We start from the raw sequence: 18,513 nt of genomic DNA on the forward strand, positions 1-18,513 counted from the left end.
ACAATCACCGTCAACACCTTCTTTACTCCCCGCACTGATTCATCCTGAAACAGCCCATTAAAAAAATAATCATTGTTGAAATCAGTCTGAGGAAATTGGACGAAAGGGGATCACGTGGTTGGCGGCTGACGGAAATGGCCGAAGCCGCCGACAGTTTGTCTCCCTCCCGAATGTGTTCTTATTTTTAATTAAATCCTTTTTGTGACGATTTTGAAGGGACTTGGAAAAGTCCGGCGGAATGCTGGTAACGTTACTTGAATTTATTCTTCGTGTCGGAGGTAAAAAGCGGAAATTACCGAGCGATCGGAAGGAGCCGAGTGCCGAGCCGGGGCCGTTAACCGTGTTTCCCCGCCCCCTCCTCCCGGTTTTATCGTCATTTTATTTTAATTCTTTTTTGTTGACGGTTTTTAAAAAGAGTGGGAAAAGTAATGCGGGATTCGCGTCATGTCGCTCGAATTTATTTTGCGCTGGTGCCTCGTGTCGGGGGGGAAGGCCGGGAATTACTGAGCGGGCGGCGAGCGGGGGGGCCGGAAATTGCCGAGCGGGGGGCCGGAAATTGCCGAGCGAGCGGGAGGTGCCGGAAATTGCCGAGCGAGCGGCGATCGGGGGGCCGGAAATTGCCGAGCGGGCGGCCGGAAATTGCCGAGCGATCGGCGATTGGGGGGGCCGGAAACTGCCGAGCGAGCGGCGATCGGGAGGCCGGAAACTGCCGAGCGAGCGGCGAGCGGGAGGAGCCGAGTCCCGAGCCAGAGACGCCATCGCTGTTCTGGTTGAGGAGCAGGCCAAAGCAGCCGGAGCGGGGCGGCCGGTTTGATGAGAGCGACGCCACAGTAGGGGCTTGATCCTGGACTCTGACTGATTTGGGGTAACTGGCGATTCCTCCCACCCCACCCCACCCCCGTGGCCCCGGCGATCTGGAGAGACCTGCTGGAGCTTTGTCCACCCTTCCTTGAAGTCGGGCTGCAACCCGGCTTTGCCCTTGAGCCTGAATCCCTGAGAGGGCAGCACAGCTCCCCTTGCAGCACAGCCCTGCCTGGGAACCCTCCTTACATGGAGCTGGGGTTGGGACAGATTTCCTGTCCTGATGCAATCCAGTTTGCAAACACAGTCTCCCCATTCCCCCCCCCCCCAACTATTTAAATAGGGGCTCTGATTTATTATTGTCACATGCATTGGTGAAAAGTATTGTTTCTTGCGCGCTGTACAGACAAAATATGGGTGTCACGGCGGTCAGCTTTGCTGCCTCACAGCGCCAGGGACCCGGGTTCGATTCCCGGCTTGGGTCACTGCATATGCAGAGTCTGCACCCTCGCCCTGTCTCCTCCGGGTGCTCCGGTTTCCTCCCACACTCCAAAGATGTGCGGGTTAGGTGGATTGGCCGTGCTAAATTGATCCTTAGTGTCAGGTGGTCTAGCTAGGGTAAATGAATGCGGTTGTGGGGCTAGGGCCTGGGTGGGATTGTGCTCGGTGCAGACTCGATGGGCCGAATGGCCTCCTTCTGTGCTGTAGGATTCTATGAATCACACGAACAAAAAAAAACCACCTCAGGACCCTCCTTCTCACATTGGCAGTTGTGGGTACAACCCCTGCTCTGCAGACTTGAGCCAAAAAGTCTTGAAATGCCACTGCATGCAAGGCTACGGACCAAGTGCCAGAAAATGGGATTAGAATAGATAGGCGCAAGATCCTGCTGGCATGAGCAGCTGTGAAATCCTACCCATTGACTTTTTTATTGGTTCATGGGATGTGAGCATCGCTAGCAAGGCCCGTTAGTTGTTGTCCATCCCCAGTTGTCCTGGAGAAGGTGGTGGTAAGTTGCCTTCTTCAGCTGCTGCAGTCCATGTGTTGTAGATAGACTCACTGCGCTGTTAGGGAGGGAGTTCCTGGATTTCAACCCAGCAACGGTGAAGGAATATGGATACAGTCCCAAGTCGAGATGTTGTGTGTCTTGGAAGGGGCCTTCCAAGTTGACCCAGGGTACAAGACACCCCCATTTTCCGTGGCCCCAGCAATAATTTATTTTCCATCTACTCGGCATACAAGTTGACCTCCTTTACAGCTACAGATCTGCAGTGTGTTATGGAGCTTTGCAGAACATTTAACAAATGTCTTAAAATGGACATTCTCATGGAATGGTTACAGCAGAGAAGGATGCATTTGGACCATCACATCTGTGCCATCACAGTGTTTCAGTTTACTGCAAAATAAAACCAGCTTGGGTGAACAGTCCTCCAAAGTGGTGAATGCTGTTGATGATAGACTGGCCCTTCTGTGATGTTGATTTGACGACTTCCAACCCACCTGAGCAGGTCTGCCATTATCATCACCAGCTGCCTGGAAGATCCCCACTGTCACCAACGTGAATCTCTATCGAAACAGAAGCTGCAGGCTGCAAGATTCAATACAGCACTAAAAGGTAGTGAGCCTGATTATGTGATTCTGTGGAAACTGATTACTGAGATAATTAAATAATGATTCCAATGCATCAAGATGAAGGCAATAACAATGGCCATCTCCAACAAGGAAGGATCTAATTATCATCCTTTAACATTCAATGGCATTACCTTCGCTGTATCCCCCACTATCAACATCCTGGGAGCTCCCATTGATCAGAAATTGAACTGAACCAGCTATGTAACTACTGTGGCTACCAGAACTGGACAAAGGCTAGGGATGCTGTGGTGAGTAACTTACCCACTGACACCCGCTGCCTCCCACCCAAAGCCTGTCCACCGTTCATGAGGCACACGTCAGAAGTATGCTGGAATACTCTACACTTGCCCGGTTGAATAAGCTGCGACAACATTCAAGAAGCTTGACCCCATCCAGGACAAAGCAGCCCCGCCTGATTGTTACCCCTTCCACAAACATTCAATCCCTCCACCACTGACGCTCAGTGGCAGCAGTGTGTACCATCTGCAAGGTCCCCTCCAGGTCACTCACCAACCTGACTTGGAAATATATCACCGTTCCTTCACTATCGCTGGGTCAAGATACTGAGATTCCCTGCCTAACAGCACTGAGGGTGTACCTACACCTCGGGGACTGCAGTGGTTCAAGAAGGCAGCTCACCACCACCTTCTGAAAGGTAGCTCGGGATGGGCAATAAATGCTGGCCTGGCCACGTTCCGTGAAAATGAATTTTAAAGAAAAAGGTCAAGTCTGGAGATAACAAAATCACCAGATGAGGGTTTTGGCAGGAAGCAAGCTAAGGCAGAGCTGGAGATGGGGTCACGTTACACAGCAGGAAGTTTGTGTAAATTGATTCTAACTGAATGCTTCCTTTGCAGGTCGCAATCATGCTGCGATTACCCGTGATTCGCAGGAAGTTAACTGGCATTTCCCAGTCCGCCAAAGATATCCTGGGAGCAAAGAACAATGGTATGAACAGTAGTAGAGATGAGAAGTGACCCTCCCTCCCCGTCAACCATTTCAATGTATTGTGATTAATGTTGTGTGAACTTCCTAGACATCCATGCACAGATTTATTGGGGCGTTGTTGAATGACGATTGTTGTGGTGCTTCAATTAGTAATGAGCTAATTTCTCATCGATTTCTGCTCTGCATTTTGGTAATGCTAACCAAGTCAGGTTTATTGACCTTGTTGCCTTGATGGGCAGTCAGCAGTTATATCTGATGGGCTTGCTAAACCCCACCGAAGAGCGTTAACTGCAGGCAGAGTGTGGAGCTGGAGTCATGTGTAGGCCAGACCAACTGGCAAGGTCACTTCTCTGAAGGGCAATAGTGAAACATTTGGATTTCTAAAACAATCCTTGCATGGACGTTTTGGTTTATTTTCCCAAGATACCAGTCCACAAATGACTGAATTTATTGATTCACTTTCACAACTTGTTATGGGGGCGATTTGAAATTGCAATTCTGGGCTACTGGTACTAAAGTTGCTACCCTTTACCGGTCTAGGCAGCGGGCGATCGAGGGGGCAGTCCATCCTGACTGCCTGCCCCTCTACCGCGGCTACGTTCGCGTCCGGGTGTCCCTGGAGAGGGAGCATGCGGTGTCCATGGGCGCGGTTGACGCCTTCCGCGCCCGTTGGGCACCGCAGGGGTTGGGGTGCGTTATTGACCCTGACAATCACATTTTAATTTGATGTTTTTAAGTTTCCTTTGTACTTTGATTTCTGTTTGGGCTGTTCCCCCTCCTTTTGGGGAGCTGCCCCTTTTACTTTGTCCTGATTTAATCTGAGTTTGTTTATTTGGTTTGACCGAAAAAGAGGGTAGCATTACTGAATATTTTAAGCTTTAATCTAAATTGTCCCTACAATGTGGAAGGGACTTCACCTTGCCCCCTTGTGGGGATGGCACATTGGCACAGTGATTAGCACTGCTGCCTCACAGCGCCAATGACCCAGGTTCAATTCCCAGCTTGGGAATTCCCACTGTCTATGTGGAGTTTGCACGTTCTCCCCGTGTCTGCGTGGGTTTTCTCCGGGTGCTCCGGTTTCCTCCCACAATCCAAAGATGGGCAGGTTAGGTGGATTGGCCATGCTGAATTGCCCCTAGTTTTGGGGGGATTAGCAGGATAAATATGTGGGGTTACAGGGATGGGGTGGGGATTGTTGTTGGTGCAGGCTGGATGGGCCGAATGGCCTCCTTCTGTACTGTAGAGATTCTATGATCTCCGAGGTGACCTTGAGCTGATTCCCAGGACAGAGACAGGCTGAGAGGAAAACCTTTTCACCCAGGGGGTAGTGGAAGTCTGGAACTCACTGCCTGAAAGGGTGGTGGAAACGGAAACTCTCGTAACATTTAAGTATTTTTAGATGTTGCACTTGCGATGCCAAGGTATACAAGGCTATGGGCCAAGTGCTGGAAAATGGGATTAGAGTAGTTAGGTTTGTCTTTGACTGGCACAGATGTGATGGGCCAAAGGGCCTATTTCTGTGCTGTGTACATCTATCACTCTATGTGCCATTCCTAAAAGTACTTGATGTTGAGACTCATCCAATTCCTACTCTGCGGTTACCCCACACTTTATGAGCGTGACATTTTAAAGTGGAATATTTTTGGCTACATTTTAAGGGTATGCATGGGCTTTGGCTGAGAGATTTCTTGCGATTGTTTTTTATTGTGTGTCCCTTTTGGCAGGGGAGGTGTGTTATTAAATTTACAATTTTTGCAGTTAATACTGTAATACAAGCCAAAAGACCGAGGTTCTCTTACAATTACTTCTAAAGTAGAATAGAATTTTTAAAAAGAAATAATTTGGTGCTCAGCAGCAAGACCTTGTAACTGCCCTTATTTGTTTAATTGTCTTGGTTCCTAGTAGGGCTTTTAAGATATGTATTTCTGACGTCCTTTTGGGTAGTCTTGTTGTATCTGCCATACCTGCTCTGTGCTTAGAGTCATAGAGGTTTACAGCATGGAAACAGGCCCTTTGGCCCAACTTGTCCATGCCGCTCAGTTTTTACCATTTAAGTTAGTCCCAATTGCCCGCATTTGGCCCATATCCCTCTATACCCATCTTACCCATGTCACTGTCTAAATGCTTTTCAAAAGACAAAATTGTACCCACCTCTACTACTACCTCTGGCAGTTCGTTCCAGACACTCAGCACCCTCTGTGTGAAAGAATTGCCCCTCTGGACCCTTTTGTATCTCTCACCTATGCCCTCTAGTTTTAGATTCCCCACCTTATGAGAAAATATATTGACTATCTACCTGATCTATGCCCCCTCATTATTTTATAGGCCTCTATAAGATCACCCCTAAGCCTCCTAAGCTCCAAGAAAAAAAGTCCTAGTCAATCCAGCCTCTCCTTATAACTCAATCCATCAAGTCTCGGGAGCATCCTAGCAACTCTTTTCTGCACTCTTTCTAGTTGGATAATATCCTTTCTATAATAGGGTGACCAGAATTGCACACCATTTTCCAAGTGTGGCCTTACCAATGTCTTGTACAACTTCAACAAGATGTCCCAACTCCTGTATTCAATGTTCTGACCAATGAAACCCATGCATGCCGAATGCCTTCTTCACCACCCTGTCCACCTCTGATTTTACTTTCAAGGAGCTATGAACATGTACCCCTAGATCTCTTTGCTCTATAACTCTCCCCAGTGCCTTACCATTAACTGAGTAAGTCCTGCCCTGGTTCGATCTACCAAAATACATCACCTTGCGTTTATCTAAATTAAATTCCATTTGCCATTCATCAGTCCACTGGCACAATTGATCAAGATCCTGCTGCAATCCTAGATAACCTTCTTCACTGTCCACTATGCCACCAACCTTGGTGTCATCTGCAAACTTACTAACCATGCCCCCTAAATTCTCATCCAAATCATTAATAGAAATGACAAATAACAGTGGGCCCAGCACCAATCTCTGGGGCACACCGCTGGTCACAAGCCTCCAGTTTGAAAAACAACCCTCTACAACCACCTTCTGTCATCTCACCAATTTTGTATCCAACTGCTTCTACAGAGAGCTGTATGCTTTTGAACGGCGCTTTGCAAATTGTCAGTCTCAAAAAAGCCAGCTGAAAAATTTCAGCTCCTTGCCCCGTATGTGGATTTTTTTTTTAAGTGCATGTGTCAGACAAGTACATATAATGGGGGTGGTTGGAGCTGGGAGTACTGCCTAAGATTTGCTTGCTTACATTAAGTGCTAATGTCAAACTAGTATGTGGGTTGTAAAAAATTATTAATACGGATAAAGGCAAAAAACTGCTGATGCTGGAATCTGAAACAAAACAGAGCTCTGATGAAGCAGTTGAAACGTTGGCTCTATTCTCTCTCTACAGATGCTGTCAGACCTGCTGAGATTTTCCAGCAGTTTCTGTTTTTGTGTCATTAATGTGGAACTGATTTCATTGTCCTTTTTGCAGGTGATGTTTTGCCTTAAACACATAGGAAGAATTTTGCCTTGTTATTTTTCAGTCTTTTGATCTCCATTTTAATTTTTTTTAATTTCAGAATCTCTCTCTCGTTGCTCACTGCTGTGCCCCATCCAATGTTCTGAATTTATGATCGTTCTTGCCACCCATGCTTCACTAGTTGTCGTTCTCTGCCCACCCCCCCCCGCTTCACCTGCAGCCATTCTCTGTTGCACGGATTTATAAAATCTGTTGGGAGGTGATGAGGGTAAGCCCTAGCTCTGTGAGCAACACTCTGTTTCCTGAATCTGAAAGTCATGGGTTCAAGTTCCACTTTGTGACTCGAATAAAGTCATATAAAGGGACGGCACAGTGGTTAGCACTGCTGCCTCACAGCACCAGGGAACCGGCTTCAGGTCACTGTCTGTGTGGAGTTTGCATGTTCTCCCCGTGTCTGCCTGGGTTTCCTCCGGGTGCTCTGCTTTCCTTCCACAGTCCAAAGATGTGCGGGTTAGGTTGATTGGCCATGATAAATTGTCCCTAGTGTCAGGGGGATTAGCAGCGTAAATATGAAGGGCTACGGGCATAGGGCCTGAGTGGGATTGTGGGCGGTGCAGACTCGATGGGCCCAATGACCTCCTGCATTGTAGGGATGCTATGATTCTATGATAAATAACCTCAGATGTCACATTTCAGTGCTGCATCATCCTTCAACTGCGATCCCAGCTATCACTTCCCTTTGAAAGATCCTTTGGCATTATCTGAAAAATACTCAGATTCTGTTGGTGTCCAGGCCAACGTTCTGCCTTAACGCAAAAAACTGGTCATTTATCCCATTGCCGAATGTGGGGTCTTGATGTGAGAAATGACTGCTGTGCAACAACAGGGGCTTTGTGCCATGAAAATAACTTACTCTATGAAGTGATCGAGAGAGATGTGATAAAGCATTATATCCCTCAAACTTTCTCCAAATCAAAATAATGTCAAAATACCAGACCATTCTGTACCTTTTGCATTCACTGCAAGCATTGTCCATACCAGCAGAAACAAGAAGTTCAAACACATTTGACCAAAAGACATGTAATTGGGGCCTTAAAATGGCCCATCATTGTCAGCCAACAGCAGTGGTTGCAGCAGGAATGGTGCTGTGTGGAGTTTTACCGCCAAAAGTTTATTTTATGCATCAATCACAGATCAGTAGTAGGACTCTTGCCTCTGAGTCACAAGGCAAAGGCGTTCAAGTTCCACAAGAGATTTGAGCATATAATTTCAGTTTACACTTCAGTACTGAGGGAGTGCCACATTGCCGAAGGTATCATATTTCAAATGAAACATTAATCCGAGGCTCCTTTTGCCTTCTCGAGTGCATGCAAAGCACCCCATAGCACGATTTCAAAGAAGAGCAAGGCAGTTTTCTCTTGCCCTGTCTAATATTTATCTCTCAATAAAACAATATCAAGACATGATTACCTTGCTGTTTGAGGGCGCTTGCTGCGTTTCCCACATTACAACAGTGACCCCCACACTTCAGAAGTATCTCCTTTGGCCGCAAAATACTTTGGGATATCCTGAGGTCATGGGCTGTCACAAAAGGAGGCCATTTGGCCCATGGAGCCTGTACTGGCTCTTTGACAGAGATTAGTCTCACACCCCTGCACTTACCATGACTCTGAAAATCTTGACCATATTTCTTGATATTTTGTCCAACTTGCATCCCACCACAAAAAAGTCACTTGCTGGTGTGCCCTAATTTGGCAAATACTATTCCGGTGCATTATTCGCTGATGTACTGTAATCCTAAAATGGCACCTTGTAATTCATTTCATGTTGATGCAACAACCTGTTGGTTACTCTCTTGTATTTTTCAGTTCGCACCACTGCTTCAGCAGCTAGCAACCTGGTTGAAGTGTTCATTGACGGCAAGCAAGTGATGGTGGAGCCTGGAACCACTGTCCTACAGGTACGGTAGCTGACTCTGTCAGTAAACCTAAGCATTGTAAATTGAGACTTGGGCCATGCTGGAAAGGGTTAAGAGGAGATTTCTGCAGAGAGTTATTTTGGCAGGGGAGGAAGCCAAAGGGTAAATAAAACTACTGGAATGGATGACAAGCACAATACTAATGTTTGTTGTCATTTGATCCTGTGTCCCTGGATTATCCAAGCCACAATTAGGACCCAGTTGCCTGGGCTTTGAGAGTTGGGTTGATGGAGGAAAGTGTACTGTCTGAGACCCACAAAGTTAAATTTGGGTTCCCTTGCTGCTCGCCAATGTGTTTACTGTTTTACTTAGTAGGAGAGAGAGCCACATGTCCAGACTTGGAATTGAAAATGTTTTTGACCTCCCATTGCATAGAGCCTTGTAACTGTTGATAATTTCAGTCAAATTCCCATTAATATGTCGATATCTTCAGTTACATGAAGAGAGCAGAGAAGTTGAGATTGTTCTCAGAGCAAAGAATGTTAGTGCATACTTTACTGGGAGATCAGGTGCATGTGCAATGGTGCCCTCTAGCATTCAGCAGCCAGCTTCCTGGCATGAATAAGCTCCACCCACTCCCCCTCCTGGCAAGAATCACACTTTGCCTCACTCTTTCTCTAAGTGGCATAAGATAGTGTTCGAGAGCTCACCCAAAAAATGGGTGTGATTCTCTCTCGTTTGCACGCTTGTCCGGCACTTAGAATTTTTTTGGTAAGATCGCTCCCTTGTGTTTAAGTCGAGCCTGGCTTTTCCAGGATTCCGGTCCAAAATATGTCAAAACTGAAGTATAATCCTGGAAATGTTAATGATTCAATTGCATTATTAATGTATGAAAATGAGTACTGATAAATAAATGCTTAAAATATTTATGCATTCAAGTTTTGTTTTCATTTATTCAAATTATTGAAGTGATCAGATTATGAATGGTAATTACGATGAAATCTTTATTGTTGTATGTTTTTACTTTATTCCATTGCAGTGTTGTTTTTTTTGGATTTCAGTTGGACACAAATCAAGCATACATGCCAACCCCTCAAACTAATTACCCGTGGAAAATGCTGACCTCGTGACTTTTGGACTAAAAAAAAAGTCCCAAAAATTTGAATTTTATAACATTATATAGAACTAGTGGTATTCAAAATTATGAGGGATTTAGGAGAAACTGTTTCCACTATTCGGAGGCTCTGTAACCAGAGTACACTAATTTAAGATGACTAGTGCGTGAACTAGGAGAGATGAGAATTTTCTTCAATGCAGCGCATTGTTAGCATTTGGAACGCGTTGCCTGAAAGGGTGGTGGAAGCAGACTCAATAATCATTTCAAAGGGCAATTCAATATATAGGAATGTGAATGGAAAATTTGTCCCGTTGAGCCTGCTCCACCAAGCGATAAGTTCGTGGCTGATCTGGTTGTGGGCTTGATTGCACTTCCTTGCCTGTCCCCCATAATTAGGGTGGCACAGTGGTTAGCACTGCTGCCTCACAGCGCCAGGGACCCAAGTTCGATTCCCAGCTTGGGTCACTGTCTGTGTGGAGTCTGCACGCCCTCCCTGTGTCTGTTTGGGTTCCTCCGGGTGCACCGGTTTCCTCCCACGGTCCAAAGGTATTTGGTAGCAAATGCCACTAGTTGATACCAAATAAACCTGTTGGACTTTAACCTGGTGTTGTTAAACTTCTTACTGTGTTTACCCCAGTCCAACGCTGGCATCTCCACATCTTAATCAACAACCACATGTATACTTGTACTTCCCTGCAGGGATCATTTGGATTTGGGTCAAATGTATGATCCCACAGAAAATTATGGTGCCCCATTGAGATCAACTGATACAGTACGTCTAAGTGCAAGGTAACGTCATCCATCTATCCACCAACTCATTGGACAGGATGCTTCAGCCTCGCTCATCCCGAAACCATAAAATCCTGCCCGGGGCCAACGGGCCTCCTCATTGTCCTTCCCGATTCCCGTGGTGGGTGGGGCGGTAAAATTCCGACCATTAGCTCAGCACTTCTCCCCACTCTGAACAAGAGAACTTTGCCAAAGAAATGTAAAATGGATCTTAACTCAGGAAATAATGTGACAGACCCGGTCTCTCTCCTGATTACAGGCCTGTGAGAAGGTTGGCATCCAGATCCCTCGGTTTTGTTACCATGACAGGCTGTCCGTTGCCGGGAATTGTCGAATGTGTTTGGTGGAAATCGAGAAGGCACCCAAGGTAACGGGAGTGTTTTATATTGCAGTGGGGAAGAGCTCCCAACTGGATATACATACTAGAAAAGATGGGGCGGCAGGGTGGCACAGTGGTTAGCACTGCTGCCTCAGCGCCAGGGACCCGGGTTCACTTCTGGCCTCGCGTCACTGTCTGTGTGGAGTTTGCACGTTCTCCCCGTGTCTGCATGGGTTTCCTCTGGGTTTCCTCCCACACTCCAAAAATCTGCGGGTTAGGTTGATTGGCCATGTTAAATTGCCCCTTAGTGTTAGAGGAATTAGCAGGGTAAATGTGTGGGGGGACGGGAATAGGGCCTGGGTGGGATTATTGTCGGTACAGATTCGATGGGCCGAATAGCCTCCTTCTGTACTGTAGGGATTCTATGGAAAATGATGGTACTGGGAAATAAATTCCATTTGTCATGAAATGGGCTAATTTAAGGAGGGGGTCTCCATGCCAAAGGAAGCAATGGTGTTCCCACAGGAGCAGAACTGGGAGAAAGGATTTCTCTATCACAGGGACAGAGTGATTTAGAATGGGAAATAAAAATCAGAACTTATTCATTCAGCACTATAGCAGGCCATTTCAACCATTGTACCAGTAGGCATTCCCGCTGAAGGTACAAAATTTCTTGTCTCTTTTTCCCTCCTTCCCTCTCTCTCTGCCCTGCCCACCGTTCATTGCCCTGTTCCAACACAGTGCAGAATTGCCACCTGTACATGGATGCTATGCTGTGGTGGCAGGGGCACTGCACATCAGTGACCAAAGGAAGATTATTGACAAAGAAAGCCTTCGTTTGCTATTACTTGTAATTTTTGAAATACATTAACTTTTAAAGCAGACCAAAATGAACCATCCACTTTTTTAAAATGAATTGAGTAGAAAGTGTTATAAATATTGAATCTATCCCCCCATGATATTGAAAAGGTAACAATTTATATATATTTGTTATTCTGACTCAGTATATCATTATTCTGTTATTGATGTAAGTTGACTACAAATTGTGTTGTCCTTTTTGGTTTTTTTTAAGCCTGTGGCTGCCTGTGCTATGCCTGTGATGAAAGGGTGGAACATCCTTACTAACTCCGAGAAAAGCAAGAGAGCAAGGTATCGTATGTACGAAACCCCTTCACAGATCATTCTGTGAACGTGCAGTTACAAAGGCCTGAAAACACCCTCTTGTCTGCAGGGTTCAATTGCAATCTGATAAAAGAACATAATATAAGAACTCGGAGCAGGAGTCGGCAATTCAGCCCCTTGAGCCTGCTCCGCCACTCAATCCGATCATGACTGATCTCATCTCGGCCTCATCTCACCCTTCCTGCTCGCTCCCCGTAACCTTTCATCCCACTAACCCATCTATCTACCTCAAATTTGTTTAGTGTTCTAGTGTCCACTGTACTCTGGGGTAGAGAATTCCAGAGATTCATGGCCCTTTGAGTGAAATAATCCCCCTTCATTTTTGTTTTAAATCTGCCACCCCTTTGTCTAAACTATGGCCCCTCGTTCCAGAACATCCAATAAGGGGACCATCCACACTACATCTACGCTGTCAGTCTCCTTTAGCATCTTATATACCTCAATTAGATTGCACCTCATTCTTCTGAACTCCAGTATCGGCCTAAACTGCTTAATCTCTCTTAAGACAAACCCCTCATCCCTGCAATCAATCTAGTGAAGCTTCTCTCAACTGCCTCTAATGTATTTACATCCTTCCTCAAGTAAGGGGACCAAAACTGTGCGCAATACTCCAGATGCAGTCTCACCAATGCCCTGCACAGTTGCAACCACACTTCCCTATTTTATCCTCTACTCCATTAACAATGAGTGCAAAAATATCATTTGCTTTTCTTATTACCTGCTGCACCTGTATACTAACTTTCCGCGACTGGTGCATGAGGGCGCCCAGATCCCTCTGCACTGAAGCATTTTGAAGTTTCTCTCTATTTAGATAATTTGTCTTTTTATTCCTCCAGCCAAAATGGATGACCTCTCACTCATCCACGTTAAATTCCTTTTATTCATGAAGGAAATTGTAAACTGGTGCGATTAATGTAGCTGACAAATTTTGTGAGATGCGCAACAGAAACCTGTGGAAAAAGGACCGGGAAAATAATTTGCAGGGAAATGGGAGAAACATCCGGGGGCGGCACGGTGGCACAGTGGTTACCACTGCTGCCTCACAGCGCCAGGGACCCGGGTTCGATTCCTGGCTTGGGTCACTGTCTGTGTGGAGTTTGTATGTTCTCCCCGAGTCTGCTTGGGTTTCCTCCGGGTGCTCTGGTTTCCTCCCACAGTCCAAAGATGTGCGGGTTAGGTTGATTGGCCATGCTAAATTAGAACATAGAACATAGAAAAACTACAGCACAAACAGGCCCTTCGGCCCACAAGTTGTGCTGAACACATCCCTACCTTCTAGACCTACCTATAACCCTCCATCCTATTAAGCTCCATGTACTCATCCAGGAGTCTCTTAAAAGACCCTATTGAGTTCGCCTCCACCACCACTGACGGCAGCCGATTCCACTCGCCTACCACCCTCTGTGTGAAAAACTTACCCCTAACATCTCCCCTGTACCTACCCCCCAGCACCTTAAACCTGTGTCCTCTTGTAGCAGACATTTCCACCCGAAAAAGCCTCTGAGAGTCCACCCGATCTATGCCCCTCAACATCTTATATACCTCTATTAGGTCTCCTCTCATCCTTCGTCTCTCCAAGGAGAAATGACCGAGCTCCCTCAGCCTATCCTCATAAGGCATGCCACTCAATCCAGGCAACATCCTTGTAAATCTCCTCTGCACCCTTTCAATCTTTTCCACATCCTTCCTATAGTGAGGCGACCAGAACTGAGCACAGTACTCCAAGTGGGGTCTGACGAGAGTCTTATATAGCTGCATCATTATCCCCGGACTCCTAAACTCAATCCCTCGATCGATAAAGGCCAGCACACCATACGCCTTCTTAACCACCTCCTCCACTTGCGGGGCCGATTTTAGAGTCCTATGGACCCGGATCCCAAGGTCCTTCTGATCCTCTACAGTACTAAGAGTCTTTCCCTTTATATTGTACTTCGTCCCATTTGACCTACCATTGACCATCCCATTTGACCTACCATTGACCATCCCATTTGACCTACCCTTAGTGTCAGGGGGATTAGCAGGGTAAATATGTGGGGTTATGGGGATAGGGCCTGGGTGGGATTGTGGTCGGTGCAGACTCGATGGGCCGAATGGCCTCCTTCTGCACTGTAGGGATTCTATGATCTCCACTGTATTGCGGGATAGTAAAATGTAATGTCTTCGGTGTGGATTGAAAAATGTTGTTGAGATACACATCGTCCCTCTGTTGGCAAACCCCAGGAAACCCAACAAGCTCTAATGATGCATTGTGTGTTATTGGAACATTCACTGTTCAAAACAGAACAAGAAGATAATGTTTCATTCTCCTGTACATATATATTGTATCAAGCTTCACTTAGAGTCATAGAGGTTTACAGCATGGAAATAGGCCTTTTGGCCCAACTTGTCCACACCGCCCTTTGTCTAGTCCCAATTGCCCATGTTTGGCCCATATCCCTCTATAGCCATCTTACCCACGTAACTGTCTAACTGCTTTTTAAAAGACAAAATTGTACCTGCCTCTACTGCTACCTCTGGCAGCTTGTTCCAGAAACTCGCCACTCTGTGTGTGAAAGAATTACCCCTCAGGACCCTTTTGTATCTCTCCCCTCTCACGTTAAACCTATGCCCTCTAGTTTTAGACTCCCTTACCTTTGGGAAAAGATATTGACTATCTAGCTGATCTATGCCCCTCATTATTTTGTAGACCTCTATAAGATCACCCCTCAGCCTCCTATGCTCCAGAGAAAAAAGTCCCAGTCTATCCAGCCTCTCCTTATAACTCAAACCATCAAGTCCTGGTAGCATCCTAGTAAATCTTTTCTGCACTCTTTTTCTAGTTTAATATCCTTTTTATAATAGGGTGACCAGAACATAGAACATTACAGCGCAGTACAGGCCCTTCGGCCCTCGATGTTGCGCCGACCTGTGAAACCAATCTAAAGCCCATCTAACCTACATCATCCATATGTTTATCCAATGACCATTTAAAAGCCCTTAATGTTGGTGAGTCCACTACTGCTGCAGGCAGGGCATTCCACGCCCTTACTACTCTCTGAGTGAAGAACCTACCTCTGACATCTGTCCTATATCTATCACCCCTCAATTTAAAGCTATGTCCCCTTGTGCTAGCTATCACCATCCGAGGAAAAAGGCTCTCACTATCCACCCTATCTAATCCTCTGATCATCTTGTATCCCTCTATTAAGTCACCTCTTAACCTTCTCTCTAACGAAAACAACCTCAAGTCCCTCAGCCTTTCCTCATAAGACCTTCCCACCATACCAGGCAACATCCTAGTAAATCTCCTCTGCACCCCTTCTAATGCTTCCACATCCTTCCTATAATGCGGCGACCAGAACTGTACGTAATACTCCAAGTGCGGCCGCACTGGAGTTTTGTACAGCTGCAACATGACCTCCTGGCTCCGAAACTCAATCCCTCTACCAATAAAAGCTAACACTCCGTACACCTTCTTAACAACCCTATCAACCTGGGTGCAAACTTTCAGGGATCTATGCACGTGGACACCACACAATATTCCAAATGTGGCCTTACCAATGTCTTGTACAACATCAACAAGACACCCCAACTCCTGTATTCAGTGTTCTGACCAATGAAATCAAGCATGCTGAATGCCTTCTTCGCTACTCTGTCCACCTATGACTCCACTTTTAAGGAGCTATGAACCTATACCCCTAGATCTCTTTGTTCTGTAACTCTCCCCAAAGGCCTACCATTAACTGAGTAAGTCCTGCCCTGATTTGATCTACCAAAATGCATCATCTTGCATTTATTTAAATTAAACTCCTTCCGCCATTCATCAGCCACTGGCCTAATTGACCAAGATCCCGCTTCAATCCTCGATAACCTTCTTCACTGTCCACTATGCCACCAATCTTGGTGTCATCTGCAAACTTACTAACCATGCCTCCTAAATTCTCATCCAAATCATTAATATAAGTGACACACAACTGTGGACCCAGCACTGATCCCTGAGGCACAGGCCTCCAGTTTGAAAAACAACCCTCTACAACTATCCTCTGTCTTCTGTCATCAAGCCAATTTTGTATTCATTTGGCTACCTCCCACTGGATCCCATGAGATTTGACCTTGTGCAATAACCTACCCATGCAGCACCTTGTCAAAGGTCTTGCTAAATTCCATGTAGACAACATCAACTGCACGGCCCTCAACTTGGTTACCCCTTCAAAAAACTCAATCAAATTTGTGAGACATGATTTTCCACTCTCAAAGCCATGCTGACTGTCCCTAATCAGCCCTTGCATTTCTAAATGCCTGCAGATCCTGTCTCTCAGAATACCTTCTAACAACTTGCCCACCACACATGTGAGGCTCACTGGCCTATAGTTCCTAGGCTTTTCCTTGCAGCCCTTTTTAAACAAAGGCACGACATTTGCCACCCTCCAATCTTCAGGCACCTCACCTGTGGCTGCCGGTGATTCAAATATCTCTGCTAGGGGACCCGCAATTTCCTCCCTCGCCTCCCACAGTGTCCTGGGATACACTTCCGGTCCCGGGGATTTATCTTCCTTGATAATACCTTCATTTCTGTTTTATTTTAACAGGGAAGGTGTGATGGAATTCCTGCTGGCTAATCATCCATTGGACTGTCCCATCTGTGACCAAGCAGGAGAATGTGATCTCCAGGTACCACGACAATTGATAGTGATGAATGGAAAAGATTGTTTCCTATGAGTGAAGATACAACAGGATAAAGATGTCATGATTCTGGTGGATTCCAACAGTTTTGCATGCATCCTGTGCCAAGGACCATTCCACCTATGAACTGTTGTGTATCTGCCAACACTGTGTTGGCCAGGTGTTGGACAGAAGCTGTTTTATTTTAAAAGCTTCGTTGCTATCGGCTGGAACACTATTACTTAGACACATGGATGGCACAGTGGTTAGCACTGCTGCCTCACAGCGCCAGGGACCCGGGTTCAAGTTCAGCCTCGAGTGACTGTGGAATTTGCATATTCTCCGGGTCTGTGCGGATTCCCTCTGAGTGCTCCGGTTTCCTCCCACGGTCTTCCAAAGTTGTGCAGGCTAGGTGGATTGGCCATGCTAAATTGCCCCTCAGTGTCAGGGGGACTAACTAGGGTAAATGCATGGGGTTATGGGTGGGATTATGGTCTTTGCAGACTTGATGGGCCAATTGGCCTCCTTCTGCACAGTAGGATTCCATGGTTTTACCCCTTTGAATAAACTGTGGACTGAGAAAATTGCCTCACAGCGCCAGGAACCCGGGTCCGATTCCTGGCTTGGGTCGCTGTCTGTGTGGAGTTTGCACATTCTCCCCGTGCTACAAATAGTTAAGATTATTAAAAGTAAAAATTAAATGGGGCAGAAGATTAATACAGAGGATCCTTGGATTTGCCTCTCTTCGGACTCGAGAGTAATAAAAAGTGGAGTATTTTTGTGCCTAAAAACCTAGACAACCTCCATGATGTGGTTTATCTGTGAAGTTTTGTCTGTGGGTTTCTCAGGTGCTCACTTCTACATGAACTGTAATATAATGGAACATGCAGGACTGAAGATCTGTTACAGACTAGTGTGAGACATCTCCCCTCCACAAAGCTGTGGGTCACGCACACGGAATTGCCTGCTGCCCTCTAAACACATTGGCTGGCAAGTCGCCACCTTAATTGATAATTTGTCTCTCCCCCGTGAACAGAGTTAACTGTCTACACTAGCTGTTGAGATGGTCTTCCAGCCCTGTGTGTAGCATGACTCAAGAGAATATGTTCTAACCCCAGAAAATAAACACACACACACCCCATGATGAAGATTCCAGTGTTTGTCCATGCTGAGTAATGGAGGTTACCATGCTTCGTCCCATGGCATTGATTCACCTGCTATTAATGGGGCATGCGCAATAATGTTCACAATGACGTCAGGTATTTGTATGATTTAAGTAAATGATGCCAAGATTATCGGTGTTCAAATGATGATAGATTGCAGACTTGTGTTCTCTTGAATATTAAAGATGAAGGGGTGATCTCATTGAGGCAGTGAAGGTGTTTCATCGAATCGCTACAGAACAGAAGGAGGCCATTTGGCCTATTGAGTCTGTACCGACCACAGTCCCATCCAGGATCTATTCCCGTAACCCCACACATTTATTCTGCTAATCCCCTTGACACTAGGGTCAATTTAGCATGGCCAATCAACCTAACCTGCACATCCTTAGACTGTGGGAGGAAACTGGAGCACCCGGAGGAAACCCACGCAGACATGGGGAGAATGTGCAAACTCCACACAGACAGTGGCCCAAGGCCGGAATTGAACCCGGGTCCCTGGTGCTGTGAGGCAGCAGTGCTAACCACTGTGCCATCATGACGCCCACCCGTTTG

At 46.2% G+C, this 18,513-nt stretch overlaps 1 protein-coding gene across 2 annotated transcripts in view; it reads left to right on the plus strand.

Annotated features, from left to right (window-relative positions):
• The first annotated feature begins 114 nt into the window (after positions 1–114).
• Positions 115–18,513, plus strand: part of ndufs1 (NADH:ubiquinone oxidoreductase core subunit S1) — a 54,653-nt gene continuing 36,254 nt past the window's right edge. Inside the window, exons 1-6 of one of the 2 annotated variants that reach the window (XM_078206634.1) lie at positions 115–244; positions 3,291–3,381; positions 8,701–8,792; positions 10,916–11,023; positions 12,048–12,124; positions 16,726–16,807. In XM_078206634.1, coding sequence (XP_078062760.1) covers positions 239–244; positions 3,291–3,381; positions 8,701–8,792; positions 10,916–11,023; positions 12,048–12,124; positions 16,726–16,807 — 456 coding nt within the window. In that variant the 5' untranslated portion in view covers positions 115–238. Of the gene's footprint in view, positions 245–648; positions 866–3,290; positions 3,382–8,700; positions 8,793–10,915; positions 11,024–12,047; positions 12,125–16,725; positions 16,808–18,513 lie in introns of those variants that run through there. The other variant, XM_078206635.1, reaches the window with a different exon arrangement.

This window comes from Mustelus asterias, unplaced genomic scaffold, assembly GCF_964213995.1.
Source record: "Mustelus asterias unplaced genomic scaffold, sMusAst1.hap1.1 HAP1_SCAFFOLD_1672, whole genome shotgun sequence".
In the NCBI taxonomy this organism is placed as follows: Eukaryota; Metazoa; Chordata; class Chondrichthyes; order Carcharhiniformes; family Triakidae; genus Mustelus; species Mustelus asterias.